The 13,477-nt window shown below is 42.8% G+C and overlaps 1 protein-coding gene across 16 annotated transcripts in view; it reads left to right on the plus strand.

The window, feature by feature from the left end:
- IQSEC1 (IQ motif and Sec7 domain ArfGEF 1) overlaps positions 1 to 13,477 on the plus strand; it is a 281,533-nt gene that overhangs the window by 230,322 nt on the left and 37,734 nt on the right. For all 16 annotated transcript variants that reach the window (XM_039559071.1, XM_039559075.1, XM_039559074.1 and 13 more), the window contains 2 exons: positions 9,211 to 9,490; positions 10,013 to 11,277. In XM_039559071.1, the coding sequence (XP_039415005.1) occupies positions 9,211 to 9,490; positions 10,013 to 11,277 (1,545 nt within the window). The remainder of the gene's footprint in view (positions 1 to 9,210; positions 9,491 to 10,012; positions 11,278 to 13,477) is intronic.

The raw sequence follows: 13,477 nt of genomic DNA on the forward strand, positions 1-13,477 counted from the left end.
AAATGAGTCAAATGATAGGCTTTATATTTTCAAGTCTATTTGATCTAAGATGAGATAGTTTTGTTCTAGGTATGAAATTTCCGGGCCTGAAACGTTGACTCAGTAAACAGGATTTTGCTAAGCATCTTTAAAGTAGTTCATGTTTCTATCATATGTGGTATATAAGAGGGGAAAGAAGATTATTATCCACCAAGAGCAGACTGGGAAGAGGAAATCAGTGCTTAGTCTCTTACAGAACCTAACTGCCAGCAAGCTGATTTCTCAGCAGCAGTGCCATTCTCTCACCTCTTCCTTGGACAGGCTTGACACAACAGCTGAAGAGGTGAAAGAGGAGGATGGCTGGCACAGGACACCAAGGATTCTTGCATTGTATCAAATGCTGCCTCAGCTGTGCGTGCAAATCAGGGCTTTTCAGCTGCAGACACTAAATCTTCCTTTTTAAAGTTAGCAGTGTCTAAAGGGCATGTCATGATATAAACATCAGAATGTGTGCTAAGATCTTGCTATCTTCAGTACATGCCATTTATAGTGTAGGTTTGCTAAATTAAGAGGATTCCTGCTGCTGAATGGTGTATCTAAATAAATGATAAATAGTTGAGGTCAAATTCTACTACAGCTGCATTGAGAAACTCCACAAATTTCTCCAGCTTCTCATGTTGTGTAAAAGTTTACATAGCAGGGACAGGACAAAGTCTGCAGCGGGAGGCAGGTTTTGTTTAGTGATCCATCCCTCAGACACCACAGTTACATTAAAATTGTTAGGTTTAGTCCCTGTAAGAAGCAAAGCATCCTTTTGAAGCATACAGGACATTTTCTGATGTTAATGTGTTCCATGCTGACACATCTAAAGGAAGAACTGGCCATAAAAACCTTCTAAAATTCGAAAACTTGGGCTGGTTTGAGCCACAAGCCTCAAATTATCACTCCAGATTCATCTTTCAATAATATCCATTTTTTAAAGAGTTGTTGCTGAATAAACCTATGCTGGGTGATGATTAACCCAGATCGGCAGAGAGTGATGCTGGCTGACTTTGCCTGAGATAGAAGTGAACATTTGTAAGCTGTACCCAGGTTCTGTTGGTGCTGCCAGTCCCTGTGTTACTTTTGCTCAATAGTGACAATAAAATACAGCTTTGCCTTTAGCAGGTGGGGTTCACAAGGCATGGAATGGTTCTGGGGAGGGTTGGTTGGGTTGATCCTTCTGTACATTGTTGTGTCTGATGGCCAATACGCTGCCCCTGTTTGACAAAGGTGATCTGGGAGGTGGTTAAGCCTTGGAAGCTGGTCTCAAGTAATATTCCCAAATGGATATTCTTAGTTCTTAACCCTATTGTAAGTGTTATTCCCTAAAATGGGTGGACTGTTGTTTCGCTCTATTTCCATCTTGCTGCTGCCCATCTCCATTTCAGAAGAGACAGTGCATTCATTCCTGCATTCTGCTTTGGTGGGGAGAAAATAACCTCTGCTCTTTCACTCCCTGCTCGCTGCTGCTGCTGCTGGCATCTAAGACTGTGGGTCAAAATGCCCTTTTTAAAAAGCATTTTTGTTAATGCCTTTTATGGGGTTACTTAGTGAGAGTTAAAGCTTGGCAGTGTCCAGGGGATGGGTGTTGGGGCTGTTCTGTGATTTCGGAATCAGGGCTCGGAGCAGGGAGCAGCTGCAGGTTTTTGGGGCTCTCAGGGGTACGTGCCTGTGGAGCTCTGCTCTCCCGCGGTGGCCCTCAGACTGTTTGACTCAGGCTGCTGTTATTGGCACTCTCACCACACAGAATATTACAGAATAAGTGAGTGCTTTGTTAAGGTTTGCTTCTGAGACACATGCAAATGGTGTCTGGATTTTTCTTGCAGTGATATTTAACTTCAGTCAGATGAATTACCTGGGACATTACTTTGATGTGCATTCAAAGGTTTCATTTGTTTTTAACAGAAACAGCTGAATTGAGAGTGCATTGGAAGTGAAACACATTGGTCAATATTTCTTTCCCGGATCAAAGCTTTTGTCACTGCCTGTGAATGCTGTTGTCCATCATAATGGCTTTGAACTCTTGGCAGGGTGTATTTGAAGGTAGATTGGTTTGTTAATGTTATTGTGCTTATTGAATTTGGGGATTTGTGTAAGTTCTTAATACAATTGACTTCTGTTTACTAGACAGCACAAACCAGACATGGCAATAAGGACTGGGTTCTAGTTGCAAACTGTACTAATAATAAACTTCTGCTCAAATGCTCTGACTCCAGTGGGGAATATTGTATTGGAGGGGTGGAGAAAAATGCTAAACCATGGCTTGTGTGAAGTACATATGGCCAGTTCTGCATTTTGAGAAGTTACATGGAGAACGTTTTGTGGCAGTAATTTGAGATAATACAATGCACACATCAGAGCTTTAATTAAGTGCTCCTCCTCGTTTATGGCAGAGAGCACCACAGGTACTGAAGCACAAGGCAGCTTTGAAGCAGTGGGGTGTACCCTGTGCCAAATGAGTGCTTGTGTGAGATGAAGCTGTGTGGGGAGGCACAGTTCTGGAGAGCAGTGTTCTGGTTGCAACTGTCACTTAAAATTACACATTCAAACCAGGGCTTCTTTGCGCTTGTAAAGGCAAAGTTCTGTGGAAGAAATTAACTCTTGGAGAAGTTTGTTCCTATGTGGAATGCCCACATTTGGCCTAAATATTTTTGCTATTCGAGTGGTTTGTTTCAGCCTTCATGTTGGAAGTGTCTGACCATACCAGCTGCTGTAGCAGCTGCCATCCTGCTTCTCTCTGTTACCCACTTAGTTCCACGGGCGACTTCTGGTCTGCATTCTCTGGGCTAGGTAGAGAATTTGGATCTATTTCAAGTGGAAATCTATAATTAGGAGCTAAGATCACAGTTTGACTGGTTTTAGCCTCCACATTTTAAAAGGAGATGGTTGGTGTACAACAGATGCATAGCAATTCTTCCTCCCTGGGTATTTGGACCTGTTTATACAGAATATTTATTTTTGAGTGAGGCAGAAGTTTTACTGGAAATGGTGCTTATGAAATGAGATTTTAATGCAAAAAGCTTCACTCTGTGGTTTGCATTTAAATCCATGTCATAAATCATAAGGCAGAGTCCCAAGAAGGTATCTTGATACTTTGGCTGTAGATATGTTGGTGTTTATGGACAGAAAAGTTTCTGGGACAAAGGAAGAAGATAAGTTTGCTCAAGTGTTCTATCAGTAGATGTGACTTAAAGGGAACCAGCTTTATGTGCATTTTTCTTGAAGAGGGGAATAAATTTTATGGATTCAGGGCAAAGCAGGCAAGTTAGAGAAGGGATGGATTTGGCTGAGGAATTTTATGAAGAGCCACTCATGCAAATGCCAACAAATAAAATTAAGTATTGATTCTTCATTAAGCTCAATTTGAATTCAGGCTGTGCCGACTACCTGGAGTTTTACTGCTCTACCACAGCCCTGCTTTAAAACCTCCCTGCTGCCCAAAAAACAGAGCCCTTGGATTGTCATGGCCAAGCTGAGTGGCTTTATCACCTTGTGCTGACTAGAATTTTAAGCTGGGCATGTTTTTGTTGCTGTATTTGTCATGCTCATGCTGCCTTTCCACAGTGTAGAAGAAAAGAAATTTATTTGTGTACCCTTGAACTTGTGTTCATGCTTCTAGGGATATAAAATGCTACGGAAAAGTCTTTAAAGATGTAACAGCACAAACTTATTATATTGTCATACTTTTCTTTGTGTCCAAAACAATTTTTTTACAGGACTAATATAATGCTGATTGGTTCTCATGCGTGTTCTATCCAGCTGTTAGGCCTGTTTTCAATTTCATGTCTTTATATTACACTGTTGAAAGTCCATTCTGAAAGAGTGATGAAAATAATACTGATTTCAGAGAATGCTCATTGGTAAAAGAGCTTCTCAAGCTTTTGCTCTGTTCTGCTGGGAGGGTTTTTTTCTTTTTGGTTCTATTTTAAAATGTTGCATGCAGTTTGGGTTTGGCATTTGCATTATTTAGAAACATGTTTCATTTCTTTGTTCCAAGCTAAATCTGCAACAAACTGGTTTGAACACTTGGATGATTTCTGTGAGCATATGTTCCCATTATCTTCATAATTTAATTATAAAAATGCACAGGGACACTTGACTGCTTGTAAACTGTGGAGTTTCTGGGGTGAGAGGCAGCACTGAATCATTCCTTGCATGTGATGTTATTGTTCTATACTTCCTTTTTATATGCACGTAGTTCTAAAGATAAGGTTCTGGGCCTCAGGAGGAAAGGGACTCTGCTTTTCTGGTTATCAAATGTCTGTATTTCGTAGTACAATTTCTCTGACAGACCGAGTCTTGTGCCTCTGCATCCAAACCAGCAGCTCCTCTGGTCATTTTGCCATTACTCAGTGGAATAGATAAGTCCGTGTTCATGGAAAAGCTTGGGGTTTGCTCCTTACTGGAATTCAGATCTTTTTTCAGATTTCCATTTTAAGCTCAAATGTTAAAGTTCTCTTGTTTTCAAAATTTTGTCTTTATTGTGCTTATTTTTAGTTTTGCTAATAGTTTGGCAAGATTTGAAGGAAAGGGAAGGTGTGAATATAAAAATGAAAAATAAAGAATAACAGTAGATAGTCAAACATCCTGAAAAATACGTTTTTGTTTTAAGATGTGGTACTGGATTTAGTGTACTGGTGCTAATTACAGCCTTTGTGATTAGAAGTAATAATTGAAAGTGTAAAATGAGAGCCAGGGAAGAAAAGACCTGCCAGGTTTGTGCTGCTAAAATGCCTGGAGAGGAAATGTTTTGCTTTGGTCATGGCTAACCACACAGCTGTAGAGGGAGAGAGGAGACAGAGCTTCTTCTTGTTAGATACTTCTTGAAATGAACTCATCCCCTGAATTGTGGGCAATGACTGTAAAATCAACAGCAACAGCATCTCCTCCCCTTTTTGTCAGCCGGGGTCTCTCGCTGCTCCCTTGGTGCCGAGCTGCAGCCCTGCACCATCGCTCGGCTTTGACATCTGGGCAGAGGAGCCACCAGAGCAGCTTCTGGCTACCTCGGCGTTAGCCTGGGCTCGAGCAGGGAGCTGCGCCCGGGCAGCCAAGGGCAGCAGGGCCACTCAGCCCAGGCTGGTGCCCCTCTCTGCCGAGGCCAGCACATCCCAGCTTCTCCACATCTGTCACTCCTGGATTCCCGTTTTGAGCTGTTTGCAGGGTGTGTGGCTCAGCTCCTGCAGGAAGTCAGAGCCATTCCCAGACAAAATGGGAGAAAACACCTGAATGCAGCAGGGGAATACTGGGTTATAGTCATTACAGAAAGTCATCTGATTTTCACAAGAGTTTTACATCTCCATTGCAGTATGTTACAAGTCCTGTATATAGCATGCTTCTGTTTTTCTCTAAGCCTTTCTTCTTCCCTGTTGTTATGTTTGGGGATTTTTTTAACAGTATTACAAGCTGAGGTTTATGCAGGAAGAAATTTTCAGTTTCTGATAAAACACTGATTCAGTCAGTGCTGGCCACTGTTTCAAAAAGTAATTTAGCTGTATAAAGTTTTTCAATGCCTCTATTTTAAATTTTGTTCATTCAAAGTCATATTAGTAGCACTAATTATCTTTAAATATTTCATTTTCATTCTTTAGCTGTTCCATTCTCTGCTTCTTTGTAAAATACTTGCAAGTAACCTTTCCCTTTTTCTGGCTTGGCAGATAATGAATGTCTATTTTCTGCTGAAACAGGACTGTAATAAAACAATTGGACTTCTAGGTTAATTTCAACTGTTTTCCATTCCCCTAATATCACACAATTAGAATATTCAACAGATTCCTGGGCTCACTAGTAATATGCAGTTGTACATTGCAGGGAGATGAAGCAAATTAACCCGCTAGATATTTTTTTAAAACAATGAAATTATCAGTAATTGTACCAGACATGTCTGGTAGGTAACAGATGCCTCAAATTGGAGACCTTTATTAAGGAGCTATTTCTAATTCCAGTTGGGACTTTTAATTAACATTTATTTAATACTATATATATATATATACACAACAAAAGCATAAATAATAATAATAATTAACAGTATTACATTGTCCATTTTTGTAGTGTGCTTAATGTACTTAATTTCTCACCCATCAGAGAAAGACAGTGTGTTCAGGGTGTGGAAGTGAAGTAGTGCTAGAGGGGTGTCTCAGCTACTCCCAGGGAGACTTCTCCTGGTTCTTGCTGCAAGCCTGGAGCAGAATCCTTGACATTTTTGTGTGTTGGCAGTTTTAATAAGTGGATAGATAAAAACCACCCTTGTAACCCTGCAGTGACTGGTTCATGTTCTGAGTGTGTGTAGGAGTTACAGAATTGTTGAGTTGGAGAAGCCCTGTCAGACCACGGAGTCCAAATTCCCCCAGCCCTGCCAAGGCCACCCCTGACCCACGTCCCCAAGTGCCACATCCACAGGGCTTTTAAACCCTCCAGGGATGGGGACTGCACCTCTGCCCTGGGCAGCTGTGCCAGGGCTGGACAGCCCTTTCCAGGAAGAAGTTTTCCCAATATCCATCCTGGACTTTCCCCTGCACAGCCTGAGGCCATTCCCTCTCCTCCTGTCCCTGTTCCCTGCGAGCAGAGCCCGACCCCCCCGGCTGCCCCCTCCTGTCAGGGACTTGTGCAGAGCCACAAGGTCCCCCTGAGCCTCCTTTGCTCCAGGCTCAGCCCCTTTCCCAGCTCCCTCAGCCGCTCCTGGGGCTCCAGGCCCTTCCACAGCTCTGTTCCCTGCCCTGGACCTGCTGGGAAATGATGGAAGCTGGCTCGGTGAGCACTTCTGCCAGCTCTGTGCTGCTCCCCCTCAGTGGAGCAGTCCAACTTGTCATTCTTACAGTTTCACACAAGTCATATTTGTTGACATATTTTTCTTCTCCAAACATATGTAAAGTGGAAGAAGTAGAAAGCAAGCTGCTTTTCTTTGCCAGTGAAGTTTCACTTTAGTGAAATAATTCATATGGAGCTTCAGCTGCTCCTGGGAGGCCAGGAAGAGCTGAATGGGGGAAAGCCTTAAAGCCCGTGCACGTGTGTTTGCTTTGAAGGGCTGTTGTTGTCCCTGATGTAAAAGGTAATTACTTCCATTCTTCAAAAGTCAGGTGGCAGGGAACAGACCCATGAGCAAAATTAGATCAAGCATTACAGTCAGTCAAGCATCACATTTATATCTGAAAAAAGTACAAAAGGCAAACTAAAAATTAAGAAGAAACCCTTAGCTTTAGTCAGAACCCTGGGCAGATGTCCTTCCAAAGTCTTCTGATTAGGGCAGTGCCCTTTTTGTTGAGGAAAAGGTTAAGTGATCCATTGAAGGCAGCGTTATTAAAATGTCAACAGGAGGTTATAATCAGCATGGAAGGGTTATTAAATAGTTCACAATGCAAGGGTGAGGAAGGCGAAAACGTCAACAGAACCTAAGAAGATAATTCCAGCCTTCCTGTTAAAAACAAATTTGCCATGCTTGTATGGAAAGTACTTACAAATAAACTCGCAGCTAGGATGTGATCTCCAAAATAGCACAGCCTTACAGCTGGCAGAACAGAGGAAGGAATTTCAGTGTTTAAAGAGAGAACGTGAAGCAGCTCAGTATCATACCGTGTCTTTAATGGCTGCTTCAGAGAGAATGATCTGTTTGTTTTTAGCAGGAGGTTACACAGTTTCAATGTCACCAGCAGAACTCTGGATAGTTTATCATTTCTAAGTTGAAAGGCAGCTGTATCACGGAGGGAAGGGGATTAGCTTCCTGTCAGCTTCCTTTTTGGAAAAAGCAGTGTGTGCACACTGCAAATATTTCCAGCTTGGGTTAAGTATGTTTGAAAATACCTTTTGGTTGGAGTCATATTTTGATGGGCAAAGAGAGTGGCCTTGCTTTCAGTTTTACATGTTTATGGAAGCATTTTAATAAATCTAAAGGGCTTTTTTTTCCTCCTTCCCTTTAAAAAGTACGCACTGTTCAAGCTGGGAGAGTTTGGCCAGGGTTAACCCTCAGCTCTTCAGTCGGTGGAGAACATTCTTTCAGAAATTGCTCTCTCCTTTTTCAAGGGACAACTGAGACAATAGCAGGGTTTTAGGTACATATGAATGAAGGCAAAAAATACAGGGCATGGTGGGAATGTGGAATTTTACTTCTTTGGAGTTTGGATGTACCTTTCCTAAAACAAAAGGTAGGGCAAGTGCTGCCAATGCTTGTATTCGTGCATGTGTGAAGTGTTTACTGAGTCTTTTAAGGGATTAAAAAAATAAAATTTCATTTTTCTATCAATGCTCTGTGTACACAGGATGAGGCAGACAGTAAATACTGCTGTGAAATGTGAAAAGATGGAAGAGTGAAAGTGCAATGTGAGAGTGCCCTCTTGTAAATACAACCCAAATACAAATTACTATTAGTCATCAGTACTTCAGGATACACCTAGGGCTCGGTTTTAAAATGTTTCCTATTGTGTGCAACCTTTTTAATAGAAAAGGTTTTTTTCCTTTCCTTTATTCCTTAGCAATAACAGCATTCATGTGAAGACCAAGTAGTTTCTTTGCCAGATAGGTGCTATTGTGCTTTCTTCACTTGAAACCATGTTGCTTTCATTAGCTAGAAACACTGTCCCTGGGGATGCTTTACTCCAAAACCTGCCAAAAGTATCCCATGGAAGCAGTCTTTCACTAGCAGGGAAATAAATGAGATTTCTCCTGTAAGTACTTTTTCCCAACTTTAGTTTCTAGAAACATTGTAGCTCTCAAGATCCATTAAATCCCAATCTCCATTGAGTAATCTCCACGAAAGTAATCCTTTTATGTCAAACTGTAATACAAGGGTAAGAAATTACTGCTTTAATTTGTTAAAGCAAAGAAAGACATAAATAAGCATCTGTCAGTTCGAATGGAACAACTTGGAAATGAGCAATCTTATAAGAAATTAGAAGTTTTCATTCATTTTACAGAGTAGTTGCTGAGTGACTTACTCAGAATTTTATTAGTAATTAGTGTATAAAGTTAAACAACGCTTGAAACCTCCAGTGTCCTGCTTGACTCATGCTCTAAAGATGTCATGGGCATGACAGATTGAGACTTGCAAAAACTGTGGTGTTAGCCATGAAAGCCACGTTACCTGTAACACCTGCATGTGAACAACAAAAAAGCGATACTAAAGCACAACTGTGCTGTTTGCTGTTGCGAACTTTGGTGTGCTGGACTCACCTGAGGCTTTTGCTGTCTCTCGTTGTGCAGCGTTGAGGGGGAGGCTCCCAGCAGCGAGACCGGCACGTCCCTGGATAGCCCCTCTGCCTACCCGCAGGGCCCTATAACGCACAGCTCCGCCCTGAGCCCCGAGCACTACGAGAACCCCTACGGGCTCTACTCCATCGCGCCGGGCCAGCAGCGAGCCCGCCGGCCCAAGCTCCAGCACTCCACCTCCATCCTGCGCAAACAGGCCGAGGAAGAAGCCATCAAAAGGTCGAGATCGCTTTCGGAGAGCTATGAACTCTCTTCAGACCTACAGGATAAGCAGGTATTTGAGCTCTGTTAGCTCGTTTGTGTCTGTCGGCTGGGAGAAGGCTTTTCTAGCAGCACTTCGGTTGGGATTTATAACTCTGTTATTCTTTGTCCCATACACCTTCCCCACTTCCTGGAGAAAAGTGTTAAAGATGCATTAATACTGTTTAAAGTAAAAGCAGTTCTAAGAACTGAGATTTTATGTTCCAGGAGAGTACTAGAATGTAATCGTGCAAAATATTTTTCTAAGAAAATGAGTCATTTTGAAACCTGGGTGTTTTTGTTGTGACAGAAAGGGAGAAAGAAAGAAGTTCTTGCAACTGATAATCTCTTATATCTGTGAGGTGAATTCATATGTTTTTGTATTTTATGGTGGAATTTGCAAATTACTATTCAGTTCATTATTTGAGGTTTTACTTTCAAAACCCGTATCTATAAAGTATATTAAAGTTGTTATGAGAGTTAAATCTTTTTGTGAGACCTTACCCTTGTCCTGAGCTGCATGGAGTGACGAGGGCTGCGTGTGTTCCCGTGGCAGGTGGAGATGCTAGAACGGAAGTATGGGGGCCGTCTGATCACCAGACATGCTGCGCGCACCATCCAGACCGCCTTCCGCCAGTATCAGATGAACAAGAACTTCGAGCGCCTGCGCAGTTCTATGTCTGAGAATCGCATGTCAAGGCGCATCGTCCTGTCCAATATGAGAATGCAGTTTTCCTTTGAAGGACCTGAGAAAGTCCACAGCTCCTACTTCGAAGGGAAGCAAGTTTCTGTTACAAATGATGGGTCAAAGCTGGGCTCCCTGGTGCCGTCGGAGTGCGATGAGCTCGGGGAGACGGCTACGATGAAGTCCCCAGCAGCATCCACTGATTTCACTGATGCTATAACAGAACTGGAGGATGCTTTTTCCAGGCAGGTGAAATCCCTGGCGGAATCCATCGACGATGCGCTGAACTGCCGCAGTCTGCACTCGGATGAGATCCAGAGTGCGGAGCAAGTCCGGAGCCGGGAAATGGAGAGGGAGAGCTGTGCTCCGAGCAAACCAGCGATCCACAATGTGGATCACAGGAAGCTGGACGAGATGACGGCGTCCTACAGCGATGTCACGTTGTACATCGATGAGGAGGAGTTGTCCCCACCCCTGCCGCTCTCCCAGTCCGTGGACAGACCATCCAGCACGGAGTCGGACTTGAGGCTCCGCTCTGTGAACTCTTCCCAAGAGTACTGGTCCATGACCCACAAAGATGATAAGATAGACACGGATACGAGCTGCAGGAGTACCCCATCACTGGAATGTCAGGAGCAGAGGATGAGGATGGATCACCTCCCTCTGCTCACTATCGAGCCGCCCAGTGACAGCTCCGTGGACTTGAGTGATCGCTCGGAGAGGGGCTCCTTAAAGAGACAGAATGCGTATGACCGAGGCATCACCAGCCAGCAAGGCAGCCCTAAACATATCCCTCACAGCATTCCTGCCAAGATCATCACCCGGGAGGAGCCAGAGGCCAGGCACAGGGCTAGGCCCATAGACAGTCACTTGGCCATCAATGGCACAGCAAACAGGCAAAGCAAATCAGAATCTGATTACTCTGATGGGGACAACGACAGCATCAACAGCACTTCCAACTCCAATGATACAATAAATTGCAGCTCAGAATCCTCTTCTAGAGACAGCCTAAGGGAGCAAACCTTGAGCAAACAAACCTACCACAAAGAGACTCGAAACAGCTGGGATTCCCCTGCCTTCAGTAACGATGTTATCAGGAAACGCCATTATAGGATTGGGCTGAATCTTTTTAACAAGTAAGTACAGCAGTTCCTGCCTTCCTCTCTGTGTCACTGAGAATGAACCAGGAATGTTTTTCTTGTATCAGGTAAGGTAAGACTGCTGGTACTGACCTTTCAGTGAGTAAACAAGGTGCTTGTGGTGACTGCTCATGTTCACGTTTAAGTTGATGTCTTCATAGTTGAACAGCTTCAGGAGAAAAGAAAAAATATAATTATGTGTATGGAAATGGTGGCAAATTATTGAAGATTAATCCAATTCCTTTCTTGGGGAGAAATATGGTGGCTTGATCCTGATCCATTTGTTGGTGTTATGTTATAACAAATTCAGATTTCTTCCTCCCCTGACCATGGAGGTGGTGTAAAACTCGTCATATCATACGCTGTGTGCTGTTTCTAATTCCCATAAGTTTCCTGTTTAACACTGGCAGGGCCTGGAAATTGTTCAGTAGATTTCATTAAAACTTTGATGCTAAAAACCAATGCACTGAATTTTTTTTATACTAAATGAATGTTTATTATTTATCATAAAACTATCACAAAATTTGTATTTCTGCCTATGACTGATAGTTTTCCCTGTGGCTTGAGTGATTTCAGGCCTCCTTTTCAGGTAGCAGTGCTTTGATGTGTTTGGATTGATAGGTTGGTGATTCTCATGTATTTGTTGTAATATCGCAGACAATTAAAGCTTTTTGGTGCCATCACATGAGCTGTGCATTACAGCGCCAAGTTTGGGTGTAAACACTTCCAGGTTTAGCTTTTAATCTTTGTGAAAATGCCTTTATGGATGGTTCAAACCAACTGGAATTATGCAAGTTGTAGTATCTCTGCTTGTGAAGTTGAATGAGTAGGAAAATATATCAATTAGCCCTTTTTTAGAAGATGTGAAAATAACATCCTTGGCAGGGCGGGTGGGGAGGAAGGCGTTGGTGCTGTTGGCTGACATTTAAGACTCTGTGTTTGCTTGGGTTTTGCACAGAATTAAGCCTCGAGCAGTCAATGTTCAGTGAGCCTCAGGCTTGATAAGAGTCGTTTGAGTCAGCTGCAGGAGGGTGTAGGGAAAAAGTGAATGGAAAAAGTGCTCAGGCAGCACGCAGGGATGAATGAGAGCATTGGAAGCTGTCAGGTGCTGCTAGTGACACATCAGTAGGAGGCTGAAAGTGAAAAATAAACATCAGGAACAGACAAGAATAGAGACAGTTGTTTGAAAGAGATCTAAGTGACCTTGCTGCATGGACTTGCACAGAGATAAACCCTTTTTATATATTGTTGTGAGGTGATGTGCAGTTCCTCAGCAGTGAGTGCTGCAGGACAGGAGTGTGCAGAACTCCAGGCAGCACCTCTGTGTGGCATCTTTGGCTGTGTGTGATTTTCTTTTCCCCACTGCATTTTATCTCCAGTATTGAAAGGGAACTGAAGATTGTCTTTACTTTCTGCCGAGTCAGTGTGCTTCTATCGATTCCTCAGACAGTCCCCAAATATCCCACACATCCCACATATCTTGGGTTTTGATTGTGGCCCTTCAAGTCCGCAGACTGTGACATTTTCATTAATGTGCAGTGTCAGGTATCGAACCATCGTAGAGTGTGATGGTGCATAAGTCTGTAAATTCTTTTGAAAAGGGAGCTGGAAAACCTTCAAAGCTTTATTCTTTTAAAAGCTCTGGAGTCTCTAGAGAGTGGATCAGGTGGGATTGCAAATTGCATCTTGAGGTGAGCGGTCAGTACAGTGGTCAGGTCAGTGCAGCAGAGTCACTTCACTGTCTTTTCACCACATTATCTTCATAACACATTTATGACCATAAAATGAGGGAGCAGTGGGAGTGTTGGCAGCAGCTCCTAGGAGGATGTGTGCTCCACCCAGGAGGAAGCACTGAAAGCAGTGGCTTTGAACTTACCTAGCACAAGAAGGGAAGTTTTTTTCCAAATGTCTGCATCTACCAGAGGAAATTTTAGGGATGTCTTTTACAAGGAGTTCAGGTTAATTTCACCGTGTCTTTGAAATCTTCCTTGCAAATTAAGATCCCAACCCTTAATTAACAAATGTCCTTTCTTTGTGGTACGTGAAGTTTGGCTGAAATGCAAAGAATTAAGAACCTTAAAGAAGTGCATGAATTGTAGCAAATACTTCTGCTTTGTTCAGTAGAAGTACTGCAAGGATGAAGTTTTTAAAAGCATGGAAAGTCACTATCATCACCGTTGAAATTTCAGTTTTTAAC

The sequence above is a fragment of the Corvus cornix genome, chromosome 12 (assembly GCF_000738735.6).
Source record: "Corvus cornix cornix isolate S_Up_H32 chromosome 12, ASM73873v5, whole genome shotgun sequence".
Taxonomy (NCBI): Eukaryota; Metazoa; Chordata; class Aves; order Passeriformes; family Corvidae; genus Corvus; species Corvus cornix.